This window comes from Acanthaster planci, linkage group LG12 (assembly GCF_054643075.1).
Source record: "Acanthaster planci isolate LZ-2023a linkage group LG12, COTS_SCS, whole genome shotgun sequence".
NCBI lineage: Eukaryota > Metazoa > Echinodermata > Asteroidea > Valvatida > Acanthasteridae > Acanthaster > Acanthaster planci.
In genome coordinates this window covers 5470976-5489139 of record NC_141788.1, presented here as the reverse complement: position 1 = coordinate 5489139, position 18164 = coordinate 5470976, and the positions used below count along the sequence as shown (strand labels likewise).

Sequence of the window (18164 nt, the reverse complement as noted above, 5' to 3'; positions counted from 1 at the left end):
TGGGGAAAACACAGACTCTAAAATGTCTAATGTTACAGAGGGGCTTGCTACGCTCGTATTTTTCCTCGGGACTTAACGGTACGTGCATATATACATCATGCAGAGCGGCAGAGGCATCAACCACTAGAAAATTGTTCGCGCCACGTTGATTATTTGTGTGTTTAGCCTACTTTGTGCCTGGCGCTTTATATGAAGATACATTTTTGAATTTGGGAAAACCAATATCTGGAATTTAAATCCATCAGCCCCCCTCCCCAAATGTGTCAGTTTGTCACGTGTCACTTAAGTTCTGCAACTCGGCCAGTGCGTTGCATTATGAATATTGTGGCAGTGTCGGGGGGGGTTTCAAACTTTTGTGTCAATAAAATTACGTCTTCTACATCGTTACTCGACTTTGAGTGGATACAGGATTTTTCGAAAGAAACAGGTTTAATTTGCTTCTCCAAGATGCAAGGGAATGAATCAGCAGGTAAGTGGTGGAGAGCTCATAGACTGATCCCCCCACCTGACTTAAGCTGGTGCACCCAAGTTGTGAATGGTAAAGGTTCGTGCAGCTATAGCAGGGGTGGTGCAAACTTTGTTCATTTCGTGTTTACTGCACAGCACTAAATACAGATTACCTCCAAATTGTATGATGCTCGGGTGGATGCACGAAAAAAAAAGTCACTCAGATGGTCTTTTTGTGTCACAACTGTACTGGTATCCGAGTGCCACGTGCGCCTTGACTAAAGGCTGGCTGTTGGCTACAGATGAGTTGATTCTTTACCGCTTATTCAAAAATCCCAAAGACAAAATTAATGTGCGATAGACAGTCATGCGTCGAACGTTTTTCATCATTTTACGTGGCCTGCTAAGCGTTCACCGTGGAGGACACATTTTAACCCAGGATTTTGTATTTTTTTCGACCGACTGACTCTCCTCCGGTTGTATGAGAACCAAGTACAGAATTTAAAAAGAGACACCCTGATCCCTAGCCTTGAGCGCCCCTTAACTCGACTCTTGGGAAATAAAACTTATGAGACAGTTTTGAACTTTTATTTCAGCCAAAGGATTTTAGGTATATATGACAATATAACCTGTACAACGAGCAGGAAGTCGGATTTCCCGCTCAGTATACCGTAACGGCACCCTTCGTGGTTTACTTAGTGCAGTTGTAACTGCTGAAATTACGTCGGATAAGAAAGCGGAAGTTATTACGGCGCGCAGACTTGCAATAACAGCAGGCTGTCTGGTAGTTGAATCAACTGGCTACGACCGGCGTAGGCGTACGTGTTGGTTATTTCCAGCCACAGTCATACCACGCGAATGTAGCCATTACCTAACACAGCGGGTTGACGTCAGCCCGAATGGACGTGTGAGCAATACCGAGTTGATACAGTATTGCGTGATATCTGGACCGAGTTGGTACAGGAGTGTCGAGTTGACCAACGCCAATTTGCGTACATATGTACATGCCACTCTGCAGCCAGCACGTCTCCATAGTACTTACGTGTGTGAAACATGGTGTGTCGAGGGTGAAGGGGATTTTGGAACGGACATGATGGAGGCTGTCAGTAGATCGGAACGTTGAAAAGTGCACGGCCTGTCGTCAGTTGAGGGTGTCGGCTGATGGCACAGACGAATTGGAGTTGTTACGGAAGCAGCGATGGGAGAAATGAGCGTCCAACGTAAGCCGTCTTTGTCCAATTTTGGGTGTGAAATTCGTGCATGTCACTCATGCCATGGTCAGCGCATGTGACATGTCCGATGCAAACGGGCACCAGCCGTGCTGGCAATGATTGGCATGATTGGTGTCTCATGGGTGTCTGTAATCTGAATCATGACATCAGTCATGGCATGAATGATCCTGATATTCGCTTGAATTGACATGCTTGAGGGAAGAACCTATGGGCATTTCACAAACGTGCGCCTCCAACTCCAACAGTCCAAGAGGTTGCAACACATTGGCCAATCACAATGCACGAAATCTGTCATGTCTGTTGACACAAAGCTTGTTTTGGAAGGGTCGACAGATTTCGCGCATGTGATTGGCCAACGCATTGCAAACTCGTAGAGGCTCACTATTTTGAATCACCGGTATAAATCATGGCATTCCCTACACAAACATCACTTTGGCTTGCATTTTAAATTGTCACTATGATTTAGGCCTAGGGGGCCACTTCCACTCAGAATTTTTCAGTGATCTCTCACTCATGTCATTGGTGTCAAGTGTTGAACATGTTGAAGTGATGCTATGGACATGATGGATGTGGACTCCTGTAATCATGATAATTGTACATGTATTTGCTTGATAATTCAAACGTAAAGATTGATTTGATAAGGGAATGTAACTCAAGTCAAACAAACATGTCAGTGATTTTTGACCAGGATCAACAGCTACTGCAGCTAATCTAATGCGCACAGCAAAATCAAGGGATCAGTCAAATCTGCCCATTAATAGGTCACAAAAGGTCAGTCCCCACTCAAACCAGGATGAAAACAGCGGTCTACTCTTCTAAGAGTGTACAAACACAGAGGTTACCCTTGCTCGCCTTGTTACCGGTCATGCTATTTAATGTTAACAAAGCGTTAATTTGAAAATACTCTCTTAAAGATTTAAAATTGGTTTATCATATTTTACAGACTGTAAGACCTGCCACTGTGTAAGACAAACATTGAATTCACTTCCAGATTCACTCAGAAAAATGCAAGTTTTTCGCAATGAATGGAGGCTGCTATCTTTCTTTACTCTGCCGTCCACGTGAAAACAAGATGGCTGTCAGTCGGGCTGCACGAATATGCCCGACTTTGTCACTCAATTTTGAACACTCAAATATCATTTCAGATAGATATAATAGGGCCTACAAGTATATGTTTTTAGCCTAATTAATATTGTAAATTAAAAACAAATTGCATAAATGTGCTTGAATAATTTGTTCACACTTTGTTGACGCTTGTTGATGCTACATACATTAGTATGGCCCCTTGTTACTGAAGGCTACTGATACTGATAGGCTCCATCACATTGTTTCAATCCTTCATTTTTCTGTATCATACTCAGAATTTTTGTGAGTGAATTGCTATCTTTCTGTATATTGCCCAAATTACATGTACATTGTACATATATGTAAGGGTACACATACTGTACTGTACATGCTCATGCTACAAACCCCATACATGTATGTAAAGCAACTACTATTGTGTACCGATGCGCACAGGTGTTTGTATTATTCATTTTCCTTCCCAGTTGCTTGGGCTTGGTGCAAACATTCTGTTTAGAGGTACTTTGGAAAACTGCTCGTGGATTTTCAACAAATGCTTAATTTGAATAGAATTACATTTAATTTTATTTAGATTAGATTAATCAGTTATTAATGAAATCAAGCGGAATTGATGAGAGAGGTGTTATAAAACAGATACTGATGGCTCCATCTCATGCTGTGGTGCAACTTAAGTACCTCTCTAGGTGATCCATGGAGCATTCTATTTTTCCTTTGACTTGTCCTCAGGAGGGTGGGTTTCACTGCATCACATGAACACTAGCAGTCAACATCTGTAAAATGTGTACATCTGAATGAGCTAATCAGTGCGGATGAGAGATATCCAGACTTGTTTCACACGTACATGTGTTGGCCAAGTACACGTTAGGTAGACTTGTTACCAGCAAAGACCCTGCATACGTCACACAGACTCCATTGCATGCTCATGGTAGCTCTTATTTTGTGACTCTTCTGTGGCAGGATGAACGTGTTGCAAACCGAGGGGGAGAGACTGCATGAGCAAGCTTTGTCATCCTACGCCCACGGAAACTTTGCTCAAGCAAAATTATTGCTGGAGAAGGTAAGGGTCGTTGTGGAATTGTTGTAGTCTCACCATCAGGATTTATCTTCCTTGTAGTTATTCTTCTGCGTCATTGTTGACATCTTGTCCCACTTTGAACAATGTTCACTAACAACTATTTTTTTAAACATCCAAACAAAGTTGGTTTTTTTCTGCTCTTTTAATCAGTCCTAAAATGGAGCATCACTTTTTTACTCTTGCAGGCCATAGCACTGGAGCCTTATAATGCTTCATTTCGAGAAACCAAAAACTCCTTTTGTCAAGCCAACCAGGGGCCCTACACATACGGTCACCACCAGACAGGCACAGGGCGCAGCTTCCTAGATGGAGAGCAACAGAAACAGCAGTACGGAAGAGGAACAGCCACCTCCTGGAACTCTTCATTAGCAAGGCAATCCTGGGACAGTGGGGGACCTCAGGGGAGCGCTACTTTCTTAAACGGAAACAACTACAAAGCCAGGAGTGTGAGAGGTCCATGGCCGCAGCAGCCCAGCGGAAATGCTGCCCAGTATTTCTCTAACACTGTAGCCGACAGCATGTTCAGCCCTTACTGGGGACGTTCAGAGGACTTCCAGAGTCTTGGCATGAACAGCCATTTTGGCGATCCTCGAGCTTCTCAGAGACAGACCAATGTCTCCTATACTGGTAGGACAAATGTTGGACCGCATTACACTAAAGCCAGTAATACCAGTCAGCAAGATGGCATGTGGGGAACATGGACTGATCCAGCGGCCGAATCAGATCCCAAACCGGAGATGTCTTGGGTGAACTCAGGCTACCAGCAGAGTGATATACCTTGGACGCCGGAGCCCCGCCGAGCAGCCTCTCTTCCCAACAATATCAGGTCGGGTGCCAATGGCAGCACTAGCCAGAGCAGCCTTCGGGGCTCCATGGCCAATTCAACAGAGAGGTTCAGCTCAAAGGGGCACCACGGACAGAGCTCCCCGCACACCTGGCGCTCAGAGGAGACGAGCAGCGAGACCAATTATGGCCTGGACAGCTTTGACGAGGTGTCAAACATGGACAAAGTGGAAGAGTGGATGGTCAAGAATGAAGCATCCGGAGTACCAAACCCTCCACCTGGCTTAAGTAAGCCCAGGAAGAACAAGAAGAAAAAGAAGAAGAAGATGCCAGCTGCCCCTAAACAGGAGAGTCCAGACACATCTTTGCAGACCGACAAAGATGTCTCTCAATACAGTGGTCGGTCATCGATCATTGAATGCCAGAACCCTGCAAGGACCAAGTCTGCTAGTGCAAGATCCTGTCAAAGTGATGAGACTAAGAGTGTGTCCAAAAATGCCTCATACCACAGCCCATCCTCAAAGCCAAGAACTGCACCTTTTACTGCTGAGTCTGTCATAAACAGCAATTCTGATAAACTTTCAAAGCATATTAATGATAATCCACACCACTCAAAGGGCTTTAAAGAGAAGGACAAGTCTTTCTTTGATCCAAAGAGGATATTTGTTTCATCAGACTTTGTCAGAACTTCACAGCCCAGTGGGTGTGCTGGTCAGCCGGACAGTTCAAAGCAAAGCAAAACAAAGTCTGCTGTGAGCAAGGGCGAATACAACACCTCAAGAAAGAGTGCCTTTTCAAGCAAGGGTAGGAGAGAAGGGGATGGTGTGAAGGCAACAGGAGGCAGTCCAGAGGACCTGACTAATGCAAGAACTACTGGATCCAGGGATCAAACGTACAGCTGTGATCCGCAAGAGACTGAAGCTGACGGGCTGGCAGATGATATGGAGAGGAGTAGGCTGGACAGCTCAGGCAGTCTAGGAAGCGAAGTGTCGGGAAGGATGACAAAAGAAGAGTGGGAAGAGATCATCAAGAGGATGTACGCACCACTTGGGATGCCCTCTAGTTCCCCTCAAGAGCACCCGGGCAGGGCCAACGGTGCCCCATCAGAGCAGACCTCATGGGAGCAAAGCCCTGCATTTCAGAACTGTGGCAGGAACTTTGTGATGCCTTCCAACACAGAAGCATGCGCTTTGGAAGGAGGCCTTCTGCCTGAGTCAGAAACAGTTCAGAAACTGTCAAAAATGAAGGCAGGAAGAGTGAATGCAGCAGAAAAAGGGTGCAGTGGTTCCAAGCAAGGGGCCTATGTTGATGTGAAGGCAACTCTAGGTGCTGGGATCCTGCAAAATAGCGTACCAGTTTGTCATGCAGATACGAGCATCAGGTTGACTTCTCCTGCTGGCAGACAATCGAAGATTCTCAGCAGTGAGAAATGCAAGACAACAGAATCTGCTCAGTCAGCCCAAGCCAGCACAAGCTGCCAAGTACCTCTCACCAAAGGTACTGGTCCGGTGCCTCAGAGGGAAAAGACCTCACCCGAAAATGTCAGCAGCTCGTTTGCTAAACCTCTTGAGAAGCCTAAGGTGGAGGTCTCTTCGGCATCTTCAGTGATATCTGGACGTGATGCTACGTCGTCTAAAGGTACCAGTAAAAGCGCTTCCAACTTTTCTGCAGAACCTAAGGTGGAGGGCTGTTCAACAGGCTTGGTGACATCCAGTAAGGTAGCTTCAGGAGGAGATGATGTTTCCCCATCGAAAGGTATCCATAAAGGTTCTACAAAACGTTCACCTGAACCCAGGGTAGAGGTTTCATCAGCAGCTTCCTTGAGGTCTGGTAGTGCAGATGCAATTGGAATTGGTGTCAAACCATCCGGTAAGGTTGCTTCAAGAGGAGTTGATGTTTCCCCATCTAAAGGCATCAATAAAGGTTCAACAAAACGTTCGCCTGAACCCAGGGTAGAGGTTTCATCTGCAGCTTCCTTGAGGTCTGGCAGTTCAGATGCAATTGGAATTGGTGTCAAACCATCCGGTAAGGTTGCTTCAAGAGGAGTTGATGTTTCCCCATCTAAAGGTACAAATAAAGGTTCTACAAAACGTTCGCCTGAACCCAGGGTAGAGGTTTCATCAGCAGCTTCCTTGAGGTCTGGCAGTGCAGATGCAAGTGGAAGTGGTGTCAAACCTAAAGATCAAGAAGCATCGAGTAAAGGAAACAAGCAGGATGCAACAACCAAGTTGAAATCAGCACAACCTGCCAAGCCTTTTTGGGAGCCTTCAAGGATATTTGCTGCTCCTAAGAAGGACCAGGATGACAGGAAAGGGCAAGTAAGTGCTGGTGAGTCTTGTTCCCAGTCAAACAAGAAATCGGGAAACAAAATGCCCCTTGATCAACAAACAAGCAATGCGAAGAAAGATGTGACAAAAAAAGGATGCGATGCCAATTCGTCCAGTGATAAGGACAAATGGCCTTCTTCAACCTCTTCATCTGAAACGAAAGAGTCGCATTGTAATCCAAGGGCATCTGCCAGAGGAGCTGGTTGTAATTCGTCCACCCTCAAGCCGAGTGATAACTCAACATCCAAGAGAATCAGCCAAACAAAAGACCTGCCTCTGAATTCAGGTACAAGCTATTCCTATGTTGCCTGGCGGGACCAGAATGCAAAAAGAGCTATGGATGCTGTGAAGAAGTCTGACCCAGCAGCCTCAACAGAAACTGCCCATAATAGAACCTTTTCAAGTGCTGATTCCAAGAGTGGTAGACAATCTGATGCTGAGTCCGTTCAGAACCCGGGAGACAGACCGACAAAAGTGAATGTGTCACAGCATACATGCGAAGAACCTAGACTAAAATCTGAAGCAGTGACCTCCGAAGTTCCTTCAGAGAGTACATTTTCAACAAGAGGCCTAGGGAATAAAAAATCGCAATGTCCATCATCAGGCAGACATCCAGAACCAACACCAGATACAGCTTCCACCCATTCACAGGACTCGGGCTTGAACTTCAGAAGTGCTCCCAAAGACGACAGGAATCGGGATGGGTTTAGTAGAACTAGGGGTAGTTCCAACGAGGTGCCATCTGCAGAACCTGATGTAAGAGCAAAAGAGTCCAGCAAGCCACGGCCCATGGAGTCCAAGACGAGACCAGACTCAGGTGTGGCTGCCAATAGCCATCCACACCAGCAAAGACGAGCAGAGGGAAGCACCTCCAGGGCATCTCAACCTGGAAGGCCAGCAAGTGACTCCGCATCCAAGTCTTCCCGGCCGGGCACTGCTCAAGGTCCCAGACAACAGTCCTCAACTCGGGCTTCAGCAGCAAGGGCTGCCCCTTGTGCCCGAGAGGACGATGCTGGAACGAGACCTAAGGACAGAAAAAAAGAAGGGACGTCACCGGCGGGAGCAACAACAGACAATATTGACATCGATGGTACAGAACCCTTTGGCACCATTTAGTAAAATTTCAAGCACACTGAGATTTCAGACGTAACGAAATTGAGAAAAGTGTTTAGTGTTTGAAGAGATCTTATTTTCTGCTGTATATTTGGGGAAAATGGTACAAAAAGGGAAAGTTGTCACCCAAATCGCTGCAAACTGTGTGGTATCCTTGCGTTTAGGAGTACTTTTTCTGAAATATGTGATGCTTAATACTTTCAAAATGCTCAGAAAGTTTCCAGAACCAGAAGAGTCACATGCAGCCAACGTTACGAGTGGCAATTCGGCCCCAAATTTCCTGTGCACAAATGTGTCCAAATGTCCCAAAACTCGTCCCAACTCACGGAAAAACCCACATATAATAAACTATAATTTTTTCATGTCTCACAATGAAGATGTTGACCCTTGGTACAAGTGGACAAGAGCCATTGGTCGAGGCCTCTGGTGGGCACTGTGCTTTGCTGTCTTCCTGCTTCTCATACTCCTGGCCTGTCTGTACAGCACGTAAGTACCAATGTACAACTGCACTTGGTACACTCTAACAGTTGTGTTCTGACATTTAATTTCACAGTGTCACAACTGCTTATTAAAAGAATTGAATAGTGGCAGCAGCATGGTGTGCCAAAGGTTCATCCATTTTTCTGTCTTTTTCACGAGCTTACAAAGCATAGGTTAGGAGGGAAGGATTTACAGCCTATGTACGCTTTCATATACTCGGGGAAAAAGTTGATCAGCCATTATCCTTGTATTGCATACACTTTTAGTTGGGGAGGGAGGACCAGAGGAAAGACTTGTGCCTGTCTCTCCACACTGTGCCCTCACTGTATTCATTATTACATGTACTTCAAGGTTAGCCATTATTAAGAATTTGGATTTGTAAAGGATTTTATGTACAAGTGCTGGCTTTGTAAAAATTGGGTCTTGTTCCCTATGTTCAAGGCTTATCGTACAATTATTTATCCATATTTACAAAGGTACCGATTTGAAAGTATGAAAATGCAAGTCTCATTGAATTGAAAGTGTTGCTTAAATATTCGATTTGTCACGGAGTGTTGTTAGATGCCTTATTGAGACTTCACTTTTCCCCTCCACCCAGACTTAAGGTAGGCATAAAGTACAGCTGGCACATACTGCGAGAGCTGGTAAAACTCCTTCAAGAAAACTGGCACAGTGGAAGGGCATATCAAGGAACCTCTGGGGGTCAAGGGTCACGGGGGTCATCCAGCCATGGGAACCGTAGCCGGGCACCAGCTGAACCCACGAGGAGCATTGATATACCAACGTCAGGTAAAGTGGATTGTCATGCAGCAATTGCAAAGACCTGGATGTGACATACTTTTTGGGGGTGGAGGAGGGAGGCAGTGTTTGGATTTTTGCTCTCATGCATGGATGCAATACTAAGATGTACCGACATCTTCAGAATTTTGCTTCATATACGTATACCTGATGGAGCCTTTGTTTTTGTGTACATATGTGATGATTCCTTTCACCTTGAGGGCTTCCCAAACCTTGGAGCCATCTCCATATCAGGCTTTGCCTGTGAAAATCAACCATTTATTGGCCAAGAATGTTATAAATACATAAAAATGGTTCATATTTATGGTATGTAGCATACAGTCCAATGAACTTCTGGGTGAAAACATGATTTTCTTAAACTTCCGAGTCAGTGGGATAAAAATAAGTTGACGATGGAGATGAAGCCAGGCTTTGGAAACTCCTGTGCAAAGATCCCACTGAGCTGTATGTTCATGAAAGTAAACTCTAAGGTGTACGTACTGTACATGAAAGCCAACTTTTTACCAAGGTTTATTTGCACAGAAGTATGAACGTAATGCTAGTGGAAAAAAAAAGTTATTGCTGTGTTGTATACAGGTGTTTGTAGTGTAGACTGTTTTTTTCTGGTGTTCACGTGTTGGGTTTCTGTGCATAACTGTGAGAGTAGAAGTAGAAGTAACATCACAATGCCTCTATGTTTGAAATCATTTGCCATTGTACAGTGTATAAAAATTGTGGAATTGATTGGCTATTAAAGAATTGGTCAGGTGGCTTATTGCAAATGCTTGCTCCAATAGCAATGCACATAAATATCCTAATGTGCAAAGCATACAGAATTCAAGCATGTTAGTTGTCAAGCTAAGAAACTTATTGTGTCTTTCTCACTGAATAGTTGTTGATATTCCTTAACTTCCTGCTGTCATAAAAATGACTTTACCTCAAATGCAGATCCCTTCGGGTGTGCAAAACAACACGGTAGACTACAGGTAGACAGAAATTCATTTGGTACCCGTGACTAACCAGCAGTCTTGCAGCAGGTGCAAAAGTCTGGTGGAGTTTCTTGCAGTGGGTAATCAAGAGTAGCTGAACAAACTGCCTGTGTTGAGAGAGTGGTAGCTGGTCCCATTGAACAGTGCCACTGTTAGATCCTATATTGGTTTGCAGCCACAGACTCATACGCCGTCTGGCCATAGGGACAACTGACCTATGGATCTCAATGCCCTGGACAGGGAAACCACCATGACAATGATGTTAACTGACGCATCTGGCAAGGTCTCTTGTAAAAATACCCTGGATGGTTAGGGTTAAAAGGGTCACTGTATGAATTGCATTGTAACTGCCTCAATCTCAAATCTCGTTATAGGGGGCGAAGCCATCAAGAGATTGCTACGCTGTAACCGGGACAATCCCTATGAAGTGCTGGGCGTGAGCTCAGAGGCCAGCGAAGACGACATCAAGAAATATTACCGGAGGCAATGCATGCTAGTGCACCCTGACAAGGTAGGTCACCCCCTAATGCCTCTCCCGCCATAGCATTGCTTCTCCTGCTGTAGCATTGATATATTCCAAGTGCAAGGGTTACAACTTCCCATTGATCCTCTGATTACTGAATGGGGATTCTGTGTGCAATTTTTGTCTCTGTTCTGGCTTCTTCTCAGACTCCACCGAGAAATTTTACAACTAATTGAGACTTCTACTAATCTTACCTCTTATGAGACTGTTAGACAGTTTGGGTCACGGGGAATGGAGCTGCGTCGAGTTTGAGTGTCTCAAGTGTGGACAAATTCCTAAAACTGAAGCCAAAGACAGACAGGGCCACAGTTTGGATAACACCCATTTGTATCAACTTTCCAGTGAAAGTGGGCAAACAGCACTGTCTTAGTAACCTATAGAAACTAACCAGATCAAAGCTGTAACATCTAGACTGGTCCTTGCCCTTTCTTTTCCTTTTTATACAAAGAGACAAGGAACCCATCTTGTCCACTTGTGACATTTGAAGAAACATGCCTTCCTCGGTACTCATTCTGATATGTATTAAAACAAATGAGAACAACACACAGGAACCAAGAAAATGTTTGTCGTCAGCCATCGATGTAGATTTTATCTCCCTTTCATCACCGTCTTTTCCTTAATCTTGAGCACCATTAGCAGTCCAAATAGTTTTTACTGTTGACATCAAAAGAAAATAATCCAAACTTTAGTCTAAGATTTGCCATTTAATGTTTGACAATAGAAAATGCTGCTGCATTGAGCTGGATGATCTCTGCTCACGAGACTTAATTCGTGAAACTCAAGCCTTGAGCTCAAGACAGAACCAAAAGTGAAATTTTGAAAATGCCCCGGTTGTCATGCCACCCAGCCCCCTTGTCAGCACACACTCGAGTCCAAATAGAGCAATTGTTGTAGATCCTGTCATGTTCGTATTAGGGATTGTGTGCTACAGTGAGTCAGCTGTTCCATTAATCATAGGAATCCCTTTTAAAGTGCAGCTGATTACTGTTGGGAATTCTTTCTTACTTCACCCAGAACGACCTTCCTGCTGCTAGTGAGGCCTTTCAAATCCTCCAAAAGGCGTATGAGACTCTGACCGATCCCGTAAGTCCAACAGTTCAGATTTTTTACATAACTGCTGAGATCGAACTGTTGCCAAACAAAAATTCCTGTGTACAGCTGTCAGTGATATGCAAGTGCATCTTTTTATGGTATGAAACCAGTTATACCTTTCGGTACCAAGCAGTATTTTTCTTTCTTTTTAGGCATGTGTAAGCCGTGTCCAAATCTTGTGTCTAAGGCTTGGTCTAGGTCTTTGCCATTGTCACAGGTGTAGGTACTCTGTAATTAGCCATGAAAATGTTTTGGATCAAAGGGGTAACAGTTTACTTTAAATGTACCTCTGAGCCAGTGAGTTAAATTCTTTCATATTAGGGTTTGTTGAATTTACACTTTACAGGGAAGTAATAAATCTCAGATTGAATTAACAATTGACATCCGGAACAGGTTTTCTCCCAAAAAGTGCTTATTTTGAAAGAGAACAAGCTTTTAGGAGAAAAATGATTGCTGCTAGAAGTTGTTCGGTGAATATACTTAAGAATTTCTTATTGGATCTTGTATACCTTTAGGTCAAACGAAGAGAATTTGAGATGGAAAGCCAGCACGCCCACTTCGACGAAGAGGTAGGTGAAGCTTTCTTAAAATAAATATTGTTTTGGTGACAGAGGTTTGTTTAGAGTGAGAAATGAATTACACCTTTCCTCTGAATGAAGGGACGCACAGGTCATTAGCTCTTGTCTGGTTTTTCCTTTATTCTCACTACAGATGGAAGACTTGATGAAGAAAATGGAAGAGAAAATGGAAGAGGTGATTACTTTCCATAAGAAAGCGTGTATTTAAACGGCCAGTTAAAAGATTAAATGTTGCATTGTTTTCACTTTGGGAGCTGTTGATGCATTTGTACTTCTGTAGATCTATACTTAATGTACTTAGAGCTAGCTGTCACGCTGTCGTTTATTTGAAAAACAGTATTAGTTCTTTAAACGAGTTCCTAAACAAGCCGTCTACCTAGGTAAACTTAGGAAAGAGAGGTTCTGACAAGTAATTCAATGAAATAAGTGATCCAGAGGGCGTGGCATTCATGCATTTTATTATTTTTTCCTGCAGTTCAGAATCCTTTGATTGATTTGAAGTGTGGAATTTAGGGAAAGGGGAGGGGACCCCTTAGGTCTTAAACCTTGTCACACAGACAGATGATACTGACATTTATCATATTTACCTGGTCAGGTTCTGAATACGCTGAGCTGCGATGTTTGTGGTGGCAAGCACCGTCGCTACGAGACCAACAGAGATCCGTACTCTGCACGCTACTGCAGCCGGCACGGCTTCAGACACCCCGCACATGAAGTGAGTTGCTCATCACTCCTGTCACTCGTAGTTTGGGGATCCTTGCGTGAATAAGAGGAAGCACTTTTAAACCAGATAATGGTCTCATAACATGAAATGCTTATCAGCCAGCCCTTGGCATAGAACACACATATACATGAGCAGTTTTGTAGTAAATTTGGAGTTTTTCCAATTCACCAGTTTTTCTGTATCTCCACTTCTGAGAGGGACTCCTGCATCCAGGAAATAGGTCCTGAAAGATGGAAACAGAATCTTCTGTCAGAATTTCAGTCATTGCCATTATATTATAATTCCATGCGGGGTCAACTTAACTTGTCTATTGACTCATCTTTGCAATTGAGCCGGGTGTTTATACTGAGGGGAATAAGACCTGTGATTCCTTTGAAAACTCTGTGCAGTGTGAGAGCGTTCTGTTTTTGTATATCCAGGGTGATGTGTGGGTAGAAACGTCACATTTGGGATTCAAGTGGCACTTCTACGCAATGATGGAAGATAAGATATTCGACATCACGGAATGGGCAGTCTGTCAGGTAAAAAGAAACCTTTCAAAATTTCTTAGAAATGCAAAACCCCAAAGCAGCAAGTTAAAAGTAGGAGAATGCTTGCAACAGCAAGATCGCTCGCGTACATTGTCTAAACCTTCATATAGCGGGTGATGTATTGTGGTCAGCTCTGTCATTTGTTTTTGCACTACCCCCATCTATGTTCAATATGCGTTCTGATCTGGATCAGGGGTGTTTTTTGCTTAACAATGACGGTCCTTTTGTGGGGAGTCGCCATATGTATCCACAGGTTTATGCGCAACCAATCTGTGTTTGGACGTGTGGTCTCCGTGTCTTTGCCAGGCACGCATATCAGACCTGTTAAAAAACTCTCCCACCAGCCTCACTATCTCTTCTTTGTCGGTGTGGGTGCATTCCACCTTTGTTCAAGAAGCTGAAGATAATGGCCTGGCTGGGACGTGGAGGAAACTCGGCTTGCCCACTGGCCCTTGATGAGGGCACTGACAAATGACCAGTCCCACAAAACTCATGCACAGCCTCTTTCACAGAAGTTTGTGAAAGAGATACAAGGATAAAAACAACTGTGTGTAACTGTTAACCACTGCTATCACACTCATGCAGTCCCTGGTCATAATATGGACAAAATCGATCCTCAAAGGAATGACCAGTCCCAAGCGTGGCTTCTTCGTGTTGGAAATGTTGCTCCTTGGCAACGCCTCAGAGTTTTGAAAAATCTTAGGTGCCAGTGAGAATTACCATTCAAATATTGTAATTCATAATAATGTATTGTAGCTCTATTTCCAAAGCTGGCCAGTGTCTATCTTTTTGGGAGTTGGCCTCTGAAGCCAAAAATTATAACTTCCACAAACAGTCACGTCAAGTGAAATCCTTTTTTTCCCCCTTGTCATGTTGTGCCACAGGATATGAAGTACATGGAACCCAATTCATGTGAGGTGCGTTACCGCGTGGGGACCCAACGCAGCCGCAGTGCCCCCCGCCAACGAGCCCCACCCCCTGGCGCTCACGGCTTCACCAACCATCACAGCCACCATCGGGGACAGGAATTCAATGACGATATGGCGTGAGTGATGGCAACTTTTTACCACATAGTCAGTACTGTGAATACTGTACTCGTCCCCAAACTTGCATTGGGCTCAAATTAGTCAAAGCAGGTTGAGTGTGTGGGGAGCCTGAAGCTTCCATAGGCCATGGACGTACCTTGTAACGAGTATTGCCGGGTGAGATTAGGAGTTTCCAAAAAGCAAGATGCAGCAAGATTTGTTGCATAGATCTTGAATGAATGGCCTCCTAGGGTCAGTATTTGTCTTATTTAAGTCTAACTTTCTGAAGGACTGAAAGGTCAGTGTTTTCGGCTGAAAATGACACCACTCCAGGGACAAGTGCCATATGAAATACTGCCGCCAGCCAAACGGTTATCAGACAACACAACCAGCATTTGCTGTTGTAAAGACGTCATCAAAATTACCGTACTGTACTCGTCCCCAAACTTGCATTGGGCTCAAATTAGTCAAAGCAGGTTGAGTGTGTGGGGAGCCTGAAGCTTCCATAGGCCATGGACGTACCTTGTAACGAGTATTGCCGGGTGAGATTAGGAGTTTCCAAAAAGCAAGATGCAGCAAGATTTGTTGCATAGATCTTGAATGAATGGCCTCCTAGGGTCAGTATTTGTCTTATTTAAGTCTAACTTTCTGAAGGACTGAAAGGTCAGTGTTTTCGGCTGAAAATGACACCACTCCAGGGACAAGTGCCATATGAAATACTGCCGCCAGCCAAACGGTTATCAGACAACACAACCAGCATTTGCTGTTGTAAAGACGTCATCAAAATTACCTGTGAAAAAGAACTAACAAAATGAAACCAAAATTTGACAGCACCTCTGTATATGTAACAAGGTGTTGCTGATGATGGTAATTTTGGGAAACTGCAGAAGGGAACAAACAAACAAACAAACAAACAAACAAACAAACAAACAAACAAACAAACAAACACCCCCAACACCCCAACAAACAAACAAACACCCCAACAAACAAACAAACAAACAAACAACCCCAACAACCCCCCCCCAACAAACAAACAAACACCCCAACAAACACCCCAACAAACAAACAAACAAACACCCCAACAAACGACCAACCGACCAAACCGACCAAACATTCATATCAAGGTAGGGAGTAAGTGAAAAACAGACTAAAATAGATAATGAATGAAAAATCTTGAACTTAAGTGAATGATCAAGTGGGCGTTCCTTCGAGGAGTCAAGTAGGCCAGCTGCAAAGTATTCCGCACCGTTCATGCAGTCTGTCTTTTTTAATCCGACAGTGAAGAAATGCTGAAAGAGTTCTTGCGTCAGTTCCATCAGGGCGATCCGAGAGGGGGCAGAGCTGGAGGCCCGAGCTACGGGGGAGGGGATGCCGGCAGCCAAGAAAGAGGCAAGAAGCACAAGAAACATCGGAAGAAGAAACGATAGTTGCATAAGTAAAAAATCAAATAGATCTCCCCTCCCCCTGTTTTTGGGCAAGTGGGGTTTGACCTGCAGTATCTAAGGTCTGCATTTCACAATAGCTTTGTCTCCATCAATACTTTGAGACAAGCAATCTTGTTTATTCTCTAATTTCTTATTCACTTAAAGCCATCGCTGGTCTTGATGAAAGTGCAGAAAAATTACTTGCAAGCATGGCGGTTTTATTTGTTGAAGAGATATTCTAAAAGATGGTTAACTATCAGAGTAAATTGGTTTATATTTATTTTGCTGATAAATATGTGTAATTATATGTAGATATGACAACCTTTTGGATGATATAGAATGACATCGTAGCCTAGGCGATGGAGAATTAAATGTTGTGTCATGTTTAATGGGACTGAAAGCACACGTCTTTCTGCCCTAGTCTGGAGTTTAATGTGAGCATAAACGTTTTACTCAAAAATGTTGTATATGTAAGTCAAAGTTATAAGTGACACCGGTGAACTCTGAACAGCAAATGTCATTACAGTCGATGTCTCGTCCAGGAGAGCTCCTCAAGCTTTCACCATGTACGTTCACGGACAGCTCCAAGCAAGACAGCATTTTGGATTAAACATTTCATCAATCAACCGCAAAAGTCCAACTGTTTGTCAATGAGAGTAACAGGCTGTGTAAAACATGTTGGTGACATCTTTCATTTGCCATTCTCCTGGGAATTGTCTCAGTTTATGCTTTGATGTAATTTACATTTTTGATGGTACCCTTCATTAACCCTAATAGTCCCCAATCCTTCAATTTCATTATGATTTTACACACACGGTAAGGGGTATGGTTAAGAAGGGGAGGACGAGAACCTGTCTTCCCTTTCTCATCAAATCTTTCTAAATTTAACTTTATTTCATTTTGTTAAAGATTTTGGTGGTTTTTTCCCTTAGAAGGAGAAAAAGATCACAGAATTTCCAAACGTCCCACATTCATACATAGTGGAGTTACAGGTGTAGTTCTGTTGGTCTGCCTTGGTGTTAAACTAAATTCTATGTCAAGCACCTTTTTTGTTACCTGTTTTCCCAGAGTTATGTTTAAATTGGGTAAAGATGCTGTAAACTGCTTTTTACCAACTTGTAAATCCAGTAACCCCAATGTTACCGCTAAGCAATTTTGGAAACATCTGGACCAGCCATGCAGTTGGATGTAATTGAAGCTAAGAATATTAAAGGGGAAAATACAGGAAATATGAGGAAATTGTTTGTGTCGCTGATAAAAAATATGAAAAGTCATGTCCAAGAAATTGCTGTTCACATGAATCCCTAATTCTTCCCCATCCAAATTTCGTTGTGAGGCTGAAGTTTGCTGTTTTGTGAGTGAACAGGTCTAGCTGATCCCCGGTAGTGCCCCCCTTCCTTCCAGCCTCAGTGTCTGAGTACCAAATGTTATGCAAGATTATTTTGTCACTTTGGTCGGGCAGCCAAATCAATGCACAGGCAGTGGCCCGCTGAAAGACAGCCCAACCCTTTAAGTAGCTTGGCTCGTCATAGAATCCCAGGACATTCAGTGAAAATCCAAGGTGCCACTTCGGCCGCATGTAATATTTTCAAGCAGATTGGGCAGGACATTAATTTTACCCCCCAGTGGAAATAGTTCACTGTTGGACTTTGTCAGGTTAAGTGGCTTTAAATCAGGGCAGCATACTAGAGAGGGCTCAGGTTTTATATCAACAGCTCTTTCAGTTAAAAAGCCTTGTTAAATCATCCACATTTTCATGGTTTTGTTAGGTTCCCAGGAAAACCCCCCAAAATCCAAGAAGTGTTTAATTAAAATGTTAACGTTATAGTTCCTTGGATCCTTCAGCCTTCTCTCTGTGTGAAACAAAACTTTGAGAATTTTCCTGTATCATTAACATTTCATATTTTGTTAACACTTCTAGGAAATATAAACAAACTTAAGACTGTTGTGAAGTTTAAGCTC

The 18164-nt window shown here is 43.6% G+C and overlaps 1 protein-coding gene across 1 annotated transcript; it reads left to right on the top strand.

Annotated features, from left to right (window-relative positions):
- Window positions 1-1362: 1362 nt before the first annotated feature.
- LOC110984373 (uncharacterized) lies at window positions 1363-17441 on the top strand. Its single transcript, XM_022244516.2, has 13 exons — window positions 1363-1667; window positions 3720-3819; window positions 4023-8037; window positions 8438-8546; window positions 9139-9329; window positions 10681-10817; window positions 11844-11912; window positions 12437-12490; window positions 12633-12674; window positions 13095-13214; window positions 13643-13744; window positions 14638-14798; window positions 16058-17441. The coding sequence occupies exons 1-13, from the start codon at window positions 1609-1611 to the stop codon at window positions 16203-16205; spliced, it is 5307 nt and encodes a 1768-aa protein (XP_022100208.2). The 5' UTR covers window positions 1363-1608; the 3' UTR covers window positions 16206-17441.
- Window positions 17442-18164: the final 723 nt, after the last annotated feature.

What these genes read in the sequence shown, in the direction of transcription:
- LOC110984373 (XM_022244516.2), top strand. Translation starts at nt 1,609, where the DNA reads ATGGCACAGACGAATTGGAGTTGTTACGGAAGCAGCGATGGGAGAAAT. An exon ending in TGCTAGTGCACCCTGACAAG is followed by an intron (nt 10,818 to 11,843) that starts GTAGGTCACCCC and finishes TACTTCACCCAG; the next exon opens with AACGACCTTCCTGCTGCTAG. An exon ending in ACGCCCACTTCGACGAAGAG is followed by an intron (nt 12,491 to 12,632) that starts GTAGGTGAAGCT and finishes TTCTCACTACAG; the next exon opens with ATGGAAGACTTGATGAAGAA.